Source organism: Schistocerca nitens, chromosome 5 (genome assembly GCF_023898315.1).
Source record: "Schistocerca nitens isolate TAMUIC-IGC-003100 chromosome 5, iqSchNite1.1, whole genome shotgun sequence".
Lineage (NCBI taxonomy): Eukaryota > Metazoa > Arthropoda > Insecta > Orthoptera > Acrididae > Schistocerca > Schistocerca nitens.
Genome location: NC_064618.1, coordinates 244873435 through 244892037, shown reverse-complemented (window position 1 = coordinate 244892037; position 18603 = coordinate 244873435). Strand labels below are relative to the sequence as shown.

Below are 18603 nucleotides of genomic sequence, written 5' to 3'. Positions count from 1 at the left end.
AAATACTTTCAACATACTACATCTTATGGTAGTCGAGGTCCTACATTCCAATACGGATGAGAATTATCAGTTAATGTTTTCACATTTTCCTTTTCAGCATTCGTTTGTTTCATTCGCATTTCTACTTCCGGTCCCATATTCAAGTACACATATCTTCTAATTTGACAATTGTGCTCCCTGTGACTTCAAAATTCTCAGATTTGAAAATCTCGTATGTTATAATATTAACATCGATACACTGATAGTTTCTGACTTGCCTTGTCCTTAGGTAGCTCGCCCCACGCCCATGATGAAGTAATTCTAGTTTTGACATTTATTGTTTCTTCCATAATTGGTTCATCTTTATGTCTTGCATTTAGGTTGTCAATGTATTCTAGAAGCCAGTTTTCTATCTGCTTGGGAGTAGTGTAGAATTTAATATGTAAAGTAGCATAAGAGAATCACAACGAAGCAATGGAAAAATTTAGAAAATTATGTACGAAGATACACAGCATTATATCTACATCTTACACCCAGTTTTGAAAGTACTAATGTATTCTAAGTATGCATTTAGCTTCTAGATACATCTTATTCAATTCCTTTAAATTTTTGTGTGTTATTACTCCAATTGGCAGGGGTGTATGCCCGGAGAAGGTTCGTAGGAGTAGGGAGGACCTGGACAAGGGTGGGGGGGCACAGGGCAGGGACCCGGGGCCCAGAGAAGGGCAGGCCTAATTCATACCCTTCTCCACCCCCAGCCCCTCGCACCCTTCTCCACCCCCAGTCCCCTCACACCCATCTCCACTCCCAGCCCCCTCACACCCATCTCCACTCCCAGCCCCCTCGCACCCTTCCCGACCTCCAGTTCCCTCGCACCCTTTTCCCCCCATCCCGTCACCTCGCATCTTTCTCCATCCCCACGTCCATCCCCCAGGACTCTTAGGCAGCCTTCTACAATATCCTACACCATTCTCCAGCCACCCCTACCGTTCTCCACTTACTTCGTTGTCTCCCCCCACTGCCTGCAGCACGTGCTACCCTCCTCCAATTTCCGCCTACATCAAGCTCCAGTGTCAGGAAAAAAACAGTGGATCGTGATAGTATTAACCATGTGTATGACATTGTTCACTTGGTGAGTTTTTATCTCTTTTACAGATATGCATCCACACATGCACACACCTACTCTCACTTCTCTCCCTCCATCCCTCCCTCCCTCCTTTCTACCCTCTCCCCTTTCCCCCTCACCCTCCCCTTTCTGCCTCCCCTTTCCCCCTCCCCCCTCTCCTTTCTCCCTCCCTCCCCGTTCCTTTCACCCTCCCCTTTCCTTTCACCCTCCCCTTTTCTTTCCCCCTACCCCTCCCCTTCCCCCCAAATTTCCCCCTCCGCTTCCCTTTCCCCCTCCGCTTCCCTTTCCCCCTCCCCTCACCTTTCCACCTCCCTCCCCTTCCCCCCTACCCTTCCCCCCTCCCCCTCCCCTTTCCCCCTCCCCTTTCCCCTCCCCATCCCTTTCCTTCCCCCTCCCCATCCCTTTCCTTCCCCCTCCCCATCCCTTTCCTTCCCCCTCCCCATCCCTTTCCTTTCCCCTCCCCACCCCTTTCCCAACCCCCCTTTCCTTTCCCCCTCCCCTTTCCCCTCCCCATCCCTTTCCTTTCCCCTCCCCACCCCTTTCCCAACCCCCCTTTCCTTTCCCCCTCCCCTTTCCCCTCCCCATCCCTTTCCTTCCCCCTCCCCTCCCCACCCCTTTCCCAACCCCCCTTTCCTTTCCCCCTCCCCTTTCCTTTCCCCCCTCCCCTTTCCTTTCCCCCCTCCCCTTTCCTTTCCCCCCTCCCCTTTCCTTTCCCCCCTGCCTTACCCCTTCCCCCTGCCTTTCCCCTTCCCTCTGCCTTACCCCTTCCCCCTGCCTTACCCCTGCCCACCCCCTTCCCCCTGCCTTCCCCCTTCCTACCCCCTTCCCCCTTCCTACCCCCTTCCCCCTGCCCACCCCCTTCCCCCTGCCCACCCCCTTCCCCCTTCCTTCCCCCTGCCCACCCCCTTCCTTCCCCCTGCCCACCCCCTCCCCTTGCCCTTCCCCCTGCCCTCCCCCTTGCCCTCCCCCTTCCCCCTGCCCTCCCCCTTCCCCCTGCCCTCCCCCTTCCCCCTGCCCTCCCCCTTGCCCTCCCCTGCCCTTCCCCCTCCCCCTTCCCCCTGCCCTCCCGCTTTCCCCCTTTCCCCTGCCCTCCCCCTTTCCCCCTTTCCCCTGCCCTCCCCCTTTCCCCCTTTCCCCTGCCCTCCCCCTTTCCCCCTTTCCCCTGCCCTCCCCCTTTCCCCTGCCCTCCCCCTTTCCCCTGCCCTCCCCCTTTCCCCTGCCCTCCCCCTTTCCCCTGCCCTCCCCCTTTCCCCTGCCCTCCCCCTTTCCCCTGCCCTCCCCCTTTCCCCTGCCCTCCCCCTTTCCCCTGCCCTCCCCCTTCCCCCATCCCCCTCCCCCCTGCCCTTCCCCTCCCCCTCCCCCTGCCCTCCCCCTTCCCCCATCCCCCTCCCCCCTGCCCTTCCCCTCCCCCTGCCCTCCCCTTCGCCCTGCCCTCCCCTTCGCCCTGCCCTCCCCTTCGCCCTGCCCTCCCCCTTCGCCCTGCCCTCCCCCTTCGCCCTGCCCTCCCCCTTCGCCCTGCCCTCCCCCTTCGCCCTGCCCCTCCCCCTTCACCCTGCCCCTCCCCCTTCGCCCTGCCCCTCCCCCTTCCCCCCTCGCCCTACCTCTACCCCTCCCCCTTCCCCCCTCGCCCTACCTCTACCCCTCCCCCTTCCCCCCTCGCCCTCCCCCTCCCCCTTCCCCCCTCTCTCCCTGACCCTCCCCCTTCTCCCCCCTCGCCCTGACCCTCCCCCTTCTCCCCCCTCGCCCTGACCCTCCCCCTTCCCCCCCTCGCCATGCCCTCCCTCTCCCCCCTCGCCCTGCCCTCCCCCTCACCCCTCGCCGCCCCCCATCAGTCCTCGCAACCCCCACTTCTTTGGGCTGGGGGTGTGAAGTTTCACTTCAACATTCCTAATTTAAAAAATTATTTTCTATAGTAATTTGTGATGGAATTTGTGTGTGTGTGTGTGTGTGTGTGTGTGTGTGTGTGTGTGTGTGTGTTTTATGATTCTGCAAAAAAGGATAAAGTCAATTGTCATGTGGTTGCTAATAAAATTAGTTGTCAGCCTTTATACTGTCTTATTTTATTGATTTTGATGATGCTGATATGTAACACGTGTATTGTAATTTCTCTGGCGTTAATTGAGAAATGTTCCTTAATGCGTTTCTGATTATCATTGACAATAAAATAAAATCTGTAATTTTATTATCATGTACCTCATAATTAAGTTTTGATAAAATACATAAAGTAAGTGTTGCAGCAGTATAGATCATATCACAACACTAAACTAGTAATGTTAGCATAAATAAGACTACTTCATTTGTTTTTTGTTTTTAATGGTACAATGTGTTAATTTCTGTTTTGTAGGATGTTCAAGGTCCAGTCCTGAGTTTTGATCCATTTCCACCACTAGACTCCATTGATATCTACACAAGGCCACAGCGTTTGAGATCTTCATATGAACGTTCAAACGCATTTTCAATGTTTTTTCGCTCTTTGATGCCAAACTTCAACTTAAACCAACCAGCTGCAGCAGCTGTTGTTGCAGAACGTGTGTGAGTGAACATTTGTCCAAATTTGCACCATTATATTTAGAAAACAGTAAGATAACAGAAAATGATGCTGTTTTTTCTGTTTGTAAAACACTGTATACATAGATTAATATAAATACCTTTTCTTTTTCACTTGGTACTTTCAAGAACAAGCTAGTTACTAGTACATGTTACAGTGCATTTATTAGGGTTGCCCAGAAAGGAATGCACTGAATTTTTTTTTCAACAATTCTTTAATGCACATAATGAGAATTAAACACACGAAAGAATGGGGTTTTTTCTACATGTCCTATTTTTCTATGTAATCTCCATCCCGTTCTATGGCCTTCCTCCAGTGCGAAACAAGGGCATATATGCATTGTCCGTACCAATACTCTTCCTGGTGGTGGAGCCGGTGCTTCAATGTGTGAACTTCCTTTGCGGATTAGCAGATGGAGCGCCAACTGCCGAGTTGTAATGCATCTGTCCTCACAAATGACATCAGTTTGCTGCAACATGTCAGGTCTGACAGCCGTGGATGGTCTCCCCGACCACTGCAAATCGTGGAGCTCAACCGAACTGCCTTCTGATGACCTCACGTTCAGTGCCCAGCAACTAACTGTACCTCTGTCGACAGCAGACGCTCCATAGACTTTGCACAAGTGTTTGTGAATATTCCCCACAGTTTGTTTCTCTGCAGTGAGAAATCCTATGATGGCATTTTGCCTGTAACATACATCATCTAGAGATGCCATTTTGAAACTGTCCTGCAGCTATGCTATCTGTCGGAAGTGACAGAAACTTGGTGCACTCGCTCAGAAGACTTCAAATAATATATATGTAACGTTTCGCATTCATAGCTGGGGGGGGGGGGGGGAGGGGGGGAATGTTGTGCACTACATTCTGGGTAACCGTAATACTATAACAATTAAAGAATTTTAAAGAGTGTTGTCCAGAGAATTAGAAGTCGCACTTGATCCAATAATTTACCGTCATGATGTGATTCTCTGTTTTAAATTTTAATTTTAAACCAGTCTCTCCAGCTTTGTTCTTTCTTTAGTCCATGTACAGAAAGAGTATAATCACTTAAATAGTAGAGTGAAAATAAAATATATTTAGCCTCATCAAGCCTGTAAAAAGTCACTGGGTGTATGTACAAAAATGTCTATTCATGTCCAGAATCTTATCACAGTGAGAGATGGTGCTGTTATCAGCACTCTGCATTGAGGTTCAGGCTAGAAAGTTCCGTGTGCTGTCCGGATTTAGGTTTTTCATAATAGCCCTAAGGTAGGTTTTCCATGTTTGCCTAAAACCTTGTCTTGCAAAATTTTGGATGGACCTGTAAACACCAGCATGATTGATTTTCTTCCCTCTTTTGCTGTGTACCAAATGCAATAGATTGGTTGCTAGACTTTTCTCAAAATATGGACTCGCAGCTTTTAACAGTAAGTCACTCCAGATGAACAATGAAGTTGGTGAGCACATCTATAACATCATCAATCAAGAAATTTACAGCTCTCATTTCATCTTTTCCATCATGTCTATTAATCCTTTAGTGGTGAAGATATCGTACTAACCAATAATGTCCAAGCATCATTCAAATGGGGATTTTGTAAACTCCTGCCTTGCTTCATTAATTAAATTTTCTTGGGACTCTTCATTGAAATGAAATGAGCATGTGGCATTGCTGTCCGGGAGGCCCCATCTGGGGAAGTTCGGCCACCGAATGTGTGTCTTATTGCAGTCGATGCCACATTGGGCGACTTGCATGCCAGTGATGAGGATGAAATGACAATGAGGACAACACAACACCCAGTGCATGAACAGAGAAAATCTCCAACCCAGCCAGAATTGAACCTGGGCCTGCTGCTTGGGAGGCAAGCACATTACCATTCAGCTAATAAGGTATACCCTTCATTGAATCCGTCTGGAATCAGCACTATCTAAAACTAGTGTTATGTTGTCATTCCTCCTTGAATCATTGGATGCTTACTCATAGCTATCGGAGTTAAAAATACCAAGCTCAGCAGATGCTATATGTATTTCTGCCTCAGTTTCAGAAATCGTAGATACTTAAACATAAGAAATGGTAAATGGGAAAATCTAAAGGAGGATCAAGCAGTAAATGCTCAGATACTGAATGTAAGTTTAGTGGACATACTCTTGTTCTGCATTTACAGCAGGTTTAGTATCACATTTGGCTATTTCTGTGGAGGGAGGGGGTGGCCTTTGCACACTTTCCATCCACAGCTTCGTATCCCCGTTGGGTGATGCTACATTGGCTTCCCACGGCTTATTACGTAAATGTTCCTCTGTGATATTACATATGTAGCACCTTGAAATTTACATATGCAGCCCATGTCAGTGTCCACATGAACAGTCTTAGTATGGAAGTTACATGATTTTGTACATATGAATGTGGGCATTGTACGCTCGACATCAGTTCATGTTGCTAATATTTATTTTTTGGTGACTGAATTTTGATACTAACATTGCCAGTTCAAGACCCTCCACTAAAGTTGTTGAAATACAAAACTTATTAATTACATTTAATTTAGATGTCATTTTTGCTTGCTATGCTAAGTTCCTCGCACTCTTTCAGTCAGAGGATTGTAAGTAGCTTATATTAATTTGAATCTATTTATATCTGAAATCTCTTGCTTTTGGAGTTTGTCATTTTCTCTCTGGGCGCTCTCAGTGTAGTGGTATTTGAAAAAAATATTAATTATTATGTCGGGCTTGTTAGCATAAATAGCATGTAACACTTATTTCAACACACTATTTTCCTACTAGAATGCTTGCAGAATAACGTGTCCGGTAGGAGCAGTCGGCAGGGCTCGCTTGGGGAGAGTGGTAGTGGAGGGGGTAATAGGCAGGTGCTGTAGGGGAAATGCCAAGCAATGGAGGGAAAGTGCCATTCTAAAATAAAGCCTATATTTGTATTTTTTGTAAATATTAAGTGGAGGCCCTTCATGCCCACACTTACATGGCGACCATTCAAAAAGATCTTCTGTCACCTCTGGTATGGTTAAAATCTAAACAAAATTCCACTGAAAATGTGACAAAAGCAGCTATTTATTTTCACCTGACTTGTTAACCATTCCTAACTCTCAGAGAAGCATCACAAGTGGTGAATTTTGTTATCTCTTGTTGCCCTGTTAAAATTTGCTTCTTTTGCCAAAACATAATAGAGTTCACATGGAAGTCGCCACATTAACATGTTGTGCAGATGCAACTGCAAGAGAATTCTGAAACAGTGGCATATTATGTTTATTAAGATAGGAACTAAGGAAAAGTAATGTCGATAGCATATGAAAAAGCTGTATTCAGTACAAAAATAAATGTGTAATGTCTTCACTTATTTTGTTCCAAAACCCACATCATTTCTTATTTCACAAGCTGTCAGTGGCCCTTAAAAATTACAGTATTTCATTGAAAAAGTCTAGTTAGTGGAATAACATGGTATCTAATGAAGTTTTGCTTAAGGTGTGCTATCATTTGCTAAAACTCGTTTTGATACCTCAAACTGTTTATGAAATATGAGGAATGTTGTGGATATTTCATTTTGGCTTTATCATTGGAGTGCACAGTCACAAATGAGTCTGCTACACGGAATCAATTTTCTTGACACTGGTAACAGAAAGAGACCTCCACCCAAGCCGAAGGAAACTGCAATATGTTAATTAAATTTCATATGCAGCAACATATTATATAATATGTACCAAATGCAAATCATAGTGACCCCTGTTTTTCATTGCAAACTTTGTCGAATTTCACACAGTGTATTATTCAAATACAAATATCACAGTAATTATGAACATTAACAAAATGAAGGGCACATCAGCATGAAGTTGACATATAAAGCTATAATTAATACAAAAATGAAATTTTTTTACCAGATAGTTTCTGTAAAATTGTTAGAGAAAGGCTGCATGGCTTGCACCTCAATTCTGTAATCACAGCACATCGCTGATCAGCCAAAAGTGGGCAATTGGTGTTGGCCTCCCTTCTGAACAAACAAATGAACGTGTCCAGCACTTTGGACGAAACTTGGTCACTGCGCATTGGCCACCATATACTGCACAGATTCTGTCGTTAAATATATCATCAAAATAATTGCTCGTGACATCTTGTACCAAAAGCCCCTTGACAGCTGTAGTGTAATGTATTGCCACTCTCATGTATTAATATTGCAATGGTAAAAAGAAATTTCATGCTATTGTTCATAACCAAGAGCAGTATCTCAGTTGACAGCCATCAGCTGCAGAAGACAGTCAGATATAGCTCTACGTCCCTTAGTTTTCTCCTCCACTGATGTGACAGATTCTCTCTTGATGAAATGTATTTCTTGATTCTAGTATTCTAGTTGACCTTGTAGTGTTTGTTTTTCAAGCAGCTGCATGCATAAATTTATAGTTGTATTGTAATTATTGTCTTTGTCATAGATTTGTGCTGGGAAAAGTAAATGTTAGTGTGCAGATTTTATTATAATTTGTGTGATGACGTAGATTAACTGTTTTGGATTAGCTGTATGTTTTTGTTGCCATAGCACTAAACAGAGAAATTTATTTATTTACTTTCTCATTGCTATTGTGTCAATGAGAGTGTAATTTTTCATTTCCTCTATTCTTGATGTACTATTCAACTTAGAGTCCCATTAAATTAGTCTCCATCATTTTGATGTAGTCTATTTGTTCATCATATCATGTTTTCCATTACCCATACTTTTAATATTTCGGAAATGTGTAATTCACATATATGGTAGTTTTCGCCATATTAATAGCACATCAGTGTATAATCTTTAATTGCTTTATCTTTCATGACTGTATAAAACATTTCATTTCATTCATCAATCTTTCAAAGTTCCAATAAAACATGAAAAATCTGTCAAACCAAAATATTTAGACATTGTAGTTTATTCACATTCCACTAATAAAATATTAAGTTTCACACTTTACTGTAAAATAATTTCTATATTTCATAGATGTTTTGCTGCTGTCTTCCATAAGTTGTCAGATGGACAACCTTTTGGTGCCTGATATAACATGAAGACTGAATATTACTAGAGAGAAATTTGTACAGCTTTACATGTAATCTGTTTTCGTTGTAAAGCACAATTACATTACTGATTATCGCAGGAAATGAAAACAAAACAGTGGTATCTTCTCGTGATCACTTGCTGTGTGTGTGTGTGTGTGTGTGTGTGTGTGTGTGTGTGTGTGTGTGTGTGTGTGTGTGTGTGTGTGTGTGTGTGTGTGTGTGTGTGCGAGAGAGAGGGAGAGAGTTATGGATAGGCAGGTAAAGTGGTGAGTGGTGTGAAGTATGGGGAGAGGGGAATTTAATTTTAGATTGTGATTATGGCCGGCCGGTGTGGCCGAGCGGTTCTAGGCACTTCAGTCTGGAACCGTGCGTCCACTATGGTCGCAGGTTCGAATCCTACCTCGGGCATGGATGTGTGTGATGTACTTAGGTTAGTTAGGTTTAACTAGTTCTAAGTTCTAGGGAACTGATGACCTCAGATGTTAAGTCCCATAGTGCTCAGAGCCATTTGACGGTGATTATGTGCTGTTTTGGGGTGGGGTTATTGGTACTTTCTCTCTGGGGCTATTGATTTTTGGAGATGAGAGTTTTCTTCTATTGTTAATTTTTGATATAAGCTGTTACTAGTTGTAAGAATTTTTAAATCAGTTTCTGTTTTCATGGTGCCTTTGGATGATCTGCAAATGTTGAATGTGAGCTATTACTTTTCAGTGCTCTGAGATATCGTGTATAGGTGCTTCTAAAATTTCTAGTTGTATGTCCCACACAAAGAGATTGATAGCAGTTGCAAGGTAGTTGATATATACCAGGCTAGCTGTATTTGTCAGTGTTGGTGGTATTTCTTCCAAGTCTGTTCTGTATTGTATTGTTGGATTCTGTATGCTATGTTTAGTCCTCGTCTCTCTAATATATTGCCCACCCTCTGTGTAATTTTGTTGTTATGCAATTTGTTGTGAGTTGTGTTGTATCAATGTGTATGATTCTTTTTATGACTGTGTTGCCTGTTTTTGCATTTTGTTGATTATTTTATCTCATATCTGAAACCATCTGCTTTATGAGTTATAGGCTGATTGGACAGGTTATGAATGATGGCACTGGTGATTGTAGGTATGCTATAAATTGTGAGCTCATGTTTGTTGTATCTCTCATGTACGGTGTAATCTAAGAAACTGAGTTTTTCACCTGTTTGTGTTTCAGTGATGAACTGCATTTGTGGGTGGAAAGTGTTTGTCCTTATGAATTTTTTAAATAAGAGAATTGATTCATCTGTTAACAAAAATTATATCAACTACATATCTGTACCAATGTTTTGTTTTGTACTGCTTTGGTTTAAAACACTACAGCGCATTGAAGTTTGTCATTGTATATGGTTTGGTGAAATGATGGGGGGTGTATGGATGTACCCATGAAAAAAACAATCCACACCAAAATTAGGGATGAAGATACGTAGTTCCATTATCACAGTGAAAATCGATTATTATTTGGGGGTTATATTTGTTCTGTGCTAGATGTACTTACATGTGTGCGGACACACTTGTGTGTGTACATACTTTTGTTATTTTATCCCAGATTTTCCATTGTTTATTTACAATACTTCACGTAAGATACCAGGTTATCAGGTGTTGGTCTGTGTGTATAATTATCACTTCTTCATCAGCAGAAGGAGATTCAAATTTTATATCATTGTTTAGCAGATCCTGATAGACAATCCTTGAGACCATCTTTATTGATGATACTAATAGAATGCTTGTCATCTTCCTGGATGCAAAACGACTCGTCTTAGCAATTTTTTTTTTGCTCAGTATGTGCCTTTATTTGTGATTCCTGCTCTTTTTAAGTCAAAATTTAATCTAAAGTTTGGATTGCATTTTTGTCGGATCCTATAGATTTCTGCTTCGGAACCATCACCATATCCTTTAGAATAGCAAAACACCAGTTGTTTATGTTGTTATTCATGTGTAAACTTAGTTTGGAGGGACTGTGTACCCCACAGGCAAAAGGTCTGAAACAGTTTGCAGATGCTACTACATACGGAGCTCAATCTCAGATCTGAATCAACTTACATTGACATTTCACGTCATCTTACTAACCTGTGACATGACAATATTATGAAAAGAATAGATTTCTGCTCACCACATAGAAGCAGCATTGATTTTTCTCTGCAACTCGGTACCTCCTCTTTGTCGTGAATAGCTCACTATTCTGTTCACAATATTGTTGTTATTCCATCGTGAACTTTCTTTTGTTTGATTTAATCTGTGAGATGGATAGATGTACATCTAGAACTCAGCCAGGCATTTGCATCCATTGCTATCCTCCTCACAATATTCTGCCCCCCCCCCCTTCCCCCCCCCCCTCTCCACTCCATGCATCATTCCGTGCTGTTATGATCTTGACCACCTTGGGTCAGAGTGAAAGGAACCTTTAAAAAAAGGCACATTTTCTGAAGTTGAAAGTTCAAGAAGCTAATACTAACAAACACAGTACACGCAAGCATTTCTAAATAGACATTAAAGATAAATATTATTTTCATTCTATACCAATGAAAAGTTTTGTTGACATTGTATACACCATGTATACTACAGTTTTAAAAACAGTCTTATTTGATTATCATACTTTTCCAGGGAAAATGAAGCAGCTGAAGTAGATGCCGATGCAGGGGCAGGAGGAGCAGCTGCAGCTGGGGTAGAACTTCGCATCAGTGTAACAACGTTGTTAGATGCAATGCGAGACTTGCTGTCAAATATTTACACATCTGATGTGGTGCATGGTGACCACTATTTGGACAACAATGAAGATGATGATGATGATGATGATGGGGAAGATGAGGATGACTATGATGATGATACTGACAATGATTGAGGTTAATTAATATGTAGTTACTGTTCTGTCAAATACCTTAAAACCTGATGCACATAAAATGTCAAGACATCAGAAAAACAAAATTTTTATTATTGTCTGTGCCACTTCATTTATGATCAAAGGAAACTAAGCCCAAGATAACATGTGTTGTGTGTGATATAATATGATCAAAGTGTGGAGTTCCACTTAATTTGTAAATACAGTCTTGTTATTGTTGACTGTGTTGTTGTTCTTGTTTTTTATAATATAAAATTCGTAATCTGTTAGTATTTTGCAGTGAAATTTTATGTATTGCTGGGAGGGGGACTGTTTACAAAAAGTGGTACGTGAAGAAGAATGTTATGTGAATTTGTTTCTTGGAAACCTGTAGACTAGATACCAGTGCTAATCTCATTGTGTGTAACAGCAACTTTTCTGGATTTTCTACATAACTAAACAAACACTAAACATACGCGCAGGTATTATCTCTCCTTTGCACCTACAAAAAGCCGGCTTATAATGTAATATTCTGTAGGAGGTAAACTTTTTGTTTATTAGGAGAGAAATTTTTTGATTAAAAAGAGGCATCTGTTTATCAGAAAGTGGTAACTGTAAGGTGGGCCATCCATTGGTAGAAATGGGGGGGGGGGGAATGCAAACTTTAGTGAGTTGCTTCTGAATAAGGAAAGGACATTGGAAAATTAAGTGGGCTTTCATTTTTGTGGGCCAGCCTATAATTTATTTGTGAAAAATAGTGTTTATTTGCCCTTCTGTGCTTCTCTTGTTTATTGCACAGTGTGTGAAAATTCCAGAATTGTCAACTTGTCAAATATCAATGTTATGCCCAAAGGAAGAATGTTTTTACTGCTTATAAAGAGCTGGTTTTGGGAATGTATTAACTTGGGATGCAATAACTAGATATTTAATGATTTTCCTGTCTCTTCTTATGTTGTTTTTATCCCTTTTCATTTTATGTTTGTGTATCATCCAGCTTTCACTCTTAGCTAAAGGACAACAAAAATAAAACCGATCTGGAAATAGCACACCAAACACCAGCTGTAACATTACGCATTGGCTATCTAATGTACTAATGAGAATTTTCTGATGTGTAATGGTGCCTGTTTTGCAAGTTCTCATACACAAGACAGACTGAAGAAAGCCTCATCTAAAGAAAATAGAAAACCTGAGTCTCCATATGTCCCAACCCCACTTCATTTAGAACTTCTGAGAGAAGCAAACAAGTTGGTCTGGAAACTCACTCACACAACAGAATACTTGTAAGTATACAACGACAGGTCCTGTGTGGTAATTTTCTAACATGATGACTGTTTATTCTGCACCGGCACAGCTAACATGTGATATAATTTTGTCACTTATTTTTCTTGGCTATGTCCTCTTAGCTCTTCAGATTGCATTCTGATGAAATGCCAAAAATAGTTTTCAAGCCAGTTTTATTTTGGAAATCGAGCACAATTGAGATTACATTCATATTAGATTGTGAACAAACATTCTTATTGGAACCTAATTTCCATTAATCCTTAAACCACAAAGAAACTGAACTTGTTTTATCCCAATATGTACTCAGCATTTCATCATTCATCTACAGCAGAGGTTCCCAAACTGGGGGGCGCGCCCCCCTTGGGGGGGGGGGGGGGCTGATGATGTTGCAAGTGGGGCGCGGGTGGAGTTAGTGGTATAAACCTAATATTTCTTTTTAATATCGATATTTTAATAAAAATGAATGTGCAGGTATTAATGATAGATTACGGTGCTAAATGCAATCGTTTGGCGTCCCACTTCCCACAAACCTATCTCGATAACCTATCCTAGAACATATAGCTTTTGAAGATCACGTTTAGAATGTCACACACAGAAACTCTCAAAATTATGAAGGCGATATGCGTTAATTGTAATATATCAGATTTGTAACCAACTTACTTCTGACAATTGGAAAACAGGAAAGTCAGGTATTAACTATTCCATACATTTGTACACGTGAACTGAACGTAATCATGTTATAACTTTTAGCCGTAGTAGGCTATGTTCATCAGAGTAATAATCACATATACTGCGTAACTGCAAAAATGCCGTTTTATTACCCTGTCAACCCGCGGATCCCCATGTGATGCGATTGCAGTGACTTTAATAGACTGTATACGCTTCAAGTGAACTGGCGGGTTCGTAATTTGGACGCCAGGGTTATGCCCTTTGTCACCAGAAAAATGTGCACAACGTGAATGCGAAACTAGTACAACTGTTCGTTCTGAGCAGAGTACTTCATGCAGAAGTACGCTGGCTCTCAAAAGGAAATATGCTAGGAAGATTATTTGAACTTTGAGACGAAGTGATGCAGTTTTTGGAAAATAACAAACAAACTGAATTGTATGTGGAATTTAGAAAGCCCGGTGTTCATGTTGCATTGGCTTATCTGTCAGATATTTTCGAATCTTTAAACACATTGAATTTTAAATTACAAGGTGGAGAGTCAAACATAATTTTTCATCGGGATGCCATCAAAGCATTTACTGATAAGTTGCAACTATGGAAACGTAAAATTTTAGCCTGCAATTATTCCTGCTTTCCCAGATTGTTTGGAGTCCTGGAAGAAGCCCGATTTCAAAACGATTTTAAGGGTACTGATACTAAGAGTAAAATATCAAACCATTTGCAGCACCTCACTGATGAATTCGAATGATACTTCTCTAACAGTTGTGGTGATAAAATTTATTATAGGTTAGTGACGGATCCATTTCACGTTTACGTGGATGTGTTGCCAGACGGACTACAAGAGGAAGTCTTAGAAATTAAAAATGATTCTGCAGTGAAGTATGACTTTGAGAAGATGGATAAGCCTTTATTTTGGATGAAATATCTCACGGTGTATCCCAGCACAGCAGAACAAGCACTGAAACTGTGTTTACCATTTTCAAGCACTTATTTGTGCGAAAGAGAATTTTCAGCGGTAGTGGCGATAAAAAATAAGCTTGAAGCAAACTCAGTATTGCCAATGATTTACGTTGCGCCGTTTCTACTATTCACCCAAGAATTCAAAATCTTGTAAAAAATATGCAAGCTCATCCTTCACATTGATTTATTTTTTTGTTTCTTACCACATGTGTGTGGAAATAATATTTTTATAATAAATACGTCACATTATAAGAGAACTTGTTATTTTCCTCCTAAGTATCCTTACATGTAGGTAATACTGTAAAATTATAAAAAACTATTTCGAAGAAACAATATAAAATAAACATAGTGAATCTGATTTAAATATAAATACTGCGTGTGATCCTTATGGATTCTGATGTTACGTGTGGTATGTTATTTGAACTAATAATAGTATTTCTTCTGGATGAAGACACAGCGAAAGTTTATCCTAGATATGGCAAGCGAAGAGTAGTCCAAAACTCGTATACGGGTGAAGAAATGGTGTGCAGCAAGGGAATGTAATCAAGGTAAGGAAGTTGTTTTATTCATATTTTTTAAAGTTCTGAGTAGTCTGCACGGTTATTGCGTAAAACAAATTTTTTATTTTTTGTCTGGTTCTGGGCCTTTGTCGCCATTCGGTAGCTGTCGTCGTTGACATAAATGCCAACCTATGCGCAATGATAATGGGGAGCGCTCTAGGCGTAAAAATCAGTGATGTTCGTTAACACCGTGACTGAGTGACTATTTTTGATCATGAGTGAAAGTAATAAGCTACACTCAACTTAAAATAATAGCCCGCATACACTAATCTGCAAAGGTCGCAAATATTTTTCCTTGTTTACTAAGGACTTTCTTTACTTTCGGAGTGGCTTATAGTCACAAGACTAGACTGATGACGTAATAACTGCGACTCGATACATTAACAGCCCACCATGTTACATGACATCACCATCACAAATTTATCAATAGTTTCTTGATAATTAATAAAAATCTCTCTTTTTTGGGGGGGGGGGGGGGGCGGCACGGAAGTTTTCTTTTCGACAGAAGGGGGGCGTGACAAACAAAAGTTTGGGAACCTCTGATCTACAGACAGATGATGTTAAACTGTAACCAGGTAAGGGAAATAACTTTCAGTGTCATTGCTTATATATTTATTCCTTCTTAAGATATTGGCATGGTAAAAGAATCAATTTGGAATCTGTGGACACTAAATGTATAGTGAATGATTATCTGAGAGGATTTCAGTGGGTACCGATCCCATAGTCAGTTTGAAGTGACAAATGGAAACATACATGTAAGTTCGTTGTTTGCTAGTATATCTACAAATAAGAATTTTTGTTTGAGGCTTCAGAGATTCATTGTCAAATACCACTGACTGTCATTTACTCGCTTCTTTCTCCACTAGAGGTGGCATTAAGATGTATCCAAAGGTAAGCATGCTAGAGAAACAAAGGAATGTAGACCCATTATCAGGTGATGTGTGTGGACATTTAGGTGACAATATTAATTCATGAATTCAACAACAATGCTATGCTTCTGTCAGGGCAACTACAACAGTGCTTCTGGCCAGGTTCTCGTCAGTATATTGAGGGGGCATTGGGTTGCGTGGGGAGAGCAGGTTTGCTGTTTCAAATATTTTGTTACCTATTATCTCCTCCAACCCAGTCTCTTACACCCACATTAAGCCACTTAGTTAGGTGATGGATGTTTGGTGTCACCTTATTGGCACTATCATAGTTTTCTGTGATGCATCTGTAAAATAAGTTCATGTGTTACTGTTCTCTTTGTATCATCAGACAACTTTAAAGTAAGGGATTTGATCATGTATTGTCATGCACCTGTAGTGTGACCATTATTCAATGAGCACCAAAAGCTAATCACTAGATGGATCACCCTACATACATTTTGTGTTGCAAACCTCATTGAAATTTGGCAACATTGAGTATTCAGTGCATTTTTATCAGTATTACATACACCAGGTTATTTTGATCATCCCAAATTTTTTGGTTATGAAATTACCCATTTGTTTTTTTATCACTTCCTGAAAGCATCTCACTGAGGACAATGGGTAAAGATAATAGGAAGAACCTCAGATTTTACAGTCAACCTCTGAAATCCAAGTTATTTGGCACATGTAGCTACTTTGGGCCACAGTGTTTTTGTAACTTGCTAGGTAACTACATTAATTTAACATTACTCGGAATCAAGATGTCAGTGTAATGTGATAAGAATAACTGGAGGTTTTTCCCAACAGTAATGCTGTGTTCTCTGACAGAGCTTGAACCTTTTCACTGGCACCCTGTTTTTATCATGTGACAGGTGATACTGGGGAATTTTTCATAGTTTCAAAAGTAATGTGACTGCATGCTTTCCAGAAAAATTCATCTTCCCAGAGCACACTCTTATTTCCTTTTGAAAGTGCAAGCACTAATGCATTTTATCATAAATATATCAATTTTTGCTTCCGTATAATTGTGACATGTTTATGTATATATGTTTTAAGCAAATTAATTGTATATCACTCATAACTGCCACATCACCTATGAGTAAAATCAACACATTTGTAATCAACCATTGATTAAGATATTAAATATAGATTTTAAGATGGTGGAACGTACATATCAAGCATCAGTTGGTGGGAATAAAGTACTGAACTGTTTGATCGTGTACTAGATTTTGTTGTATTCACCAACTGCAAACTTACATGAAAGAAATACTTAGAGACAGCTGAATCTGCGGTGTTTGATATGCCACATGTGCCTCCCCTGGTCGTATGCCACATGTGCCTCCCCTGGTCGAGCTAAATGGTGAGCACCGCAGATAGCTCAGCAATCTGTTTGGCGGGTACAGGCCTGGCGAACCAAGGTTTTCTGAGCTGAGGACTGGTAAGTGCCTCCAGTTTTCTGTAACAATGAACTCTGAGGAAGCTTCAGCAACCACCCCGCAGTGCGACGGTTAAACATTATGTTTTGCTGTGAGCGGGGATCTTGGATTAATCGCTGTGATCACAAGGGTGGTAAAAACCTCACAAGAAAACCCTCAATCTGAAGGTGTACTGTTCACTGATGATATGCATGGCTGTTGAGGCGGAACAGTTATTAGCGAGCAACCTCTGGTGTACCTGCCGTACCTTGATTATATAAGGCTTAACCAGGCAAGCAGAACTCTGTCTGGGTGAACTGGTATGTCCATAGGTGCTCGTGGAAACATCATCCTGAATCCAATCAATACCTCAACTCCCAGTGTGATGGGTGTACCATGTGGGAGTACTGACACTCACTCATTGAAGCGAATGGAGAGGCTAGTCATCCTGATACTTGGAATGTCTTTAGTAACAGGGCTCAAGGACTCTTGAATCAGAACTTGTATATAGTGATGATGAGGTAAGAGGGTATGTTTGAAAAACTGTCTCCTTCCTATATTCATAAGGAATTAGAATGGCTTTCTGGTACTTTCAAGTCTATTACATTGTTGTGAAATGGTTAATTGATAATTGAAACTAACTGGTCAAAGCAGGTGGAACTTCTTAGAAAATCAAAAATGACTATGAAAGTGTTCATGAGTTGCACAACTCCTTCAATTCAAACAAGCATGTGATCATGTGCCACGATATTATGGACATAGACATTTCAGAACTGAAATAAGTATGGGTGTCACAGGGGATAGTCGATGTGGAACAATGGAGAGATTGAGAAGACTGCTACCTCCATTGCGGCCTTCAAATCTCCTGCGCGTCATGGCAAGGTTCCTATTTCTGAAGGTTAGGCCTTATATATACGTAACCCCATGAGCTGTTTCAAATGCTAGCAATTTGGTCTCACAGTGCTGAGTTTCAGAGGTTAAGTGACTTGCAGGAAATCTGGAAAGTCAGCTCACTTATTGCACATCTCCAGCAATATGCATCAACTGCTCTGGGAGCCACCCAGCGCAGAGCTGAGACTACCCAATTTTCACTGATGAACAAAAAATTCTGGAAATAAAGGTGACAAAGTGGATCCCTTATGTGGATGCCAAGAAAGGGTGTAAGGTGAAGAAACCCTGTACCTTTGCCGTTTCTTTTGCTTCTCCGTTGAAGAACCTTGTTCTCAATGTAGACGCTCCAACACAGATGCCATTTAGTAAAGTTGTATTCAACACCAGCACCTGTACTTGCAGATGCACATGCCAAAGCAATGATAGTA

The 18603-nt window shown here is 41.2% G+C and overlaps 1 protein-coding gene across 2 annotated transcripts in view; it reads left to right on the top strand.

Annotated features, from left to right (window-relative positions):
• Positions 1–12179, top strand: part of LOC126259472 (transcription factor 25) — a 118034-nt gene extending 105855 nt beyond the window's left edge. For both annotated transcript variants that reach the window (XM_049956305.1, XM_049956304.1), the window contains exons 9-10: positions 3450–3637; positions 11278–12179. In XM_049956305.1, the coding sequence (XP_049812262.1) occupies positions 3450–3637; positions 11278–11515 (426 nt within the window). In that variant the 3' untranslated portion in view covers positions 11516–12179. The remainder of the gene's footprint in view (positions 1–3449; positions 3638–11277) is intronic.
• The last annotated feature ends 6424 nt before the right edge of the window (positions 12180–18603 follow it).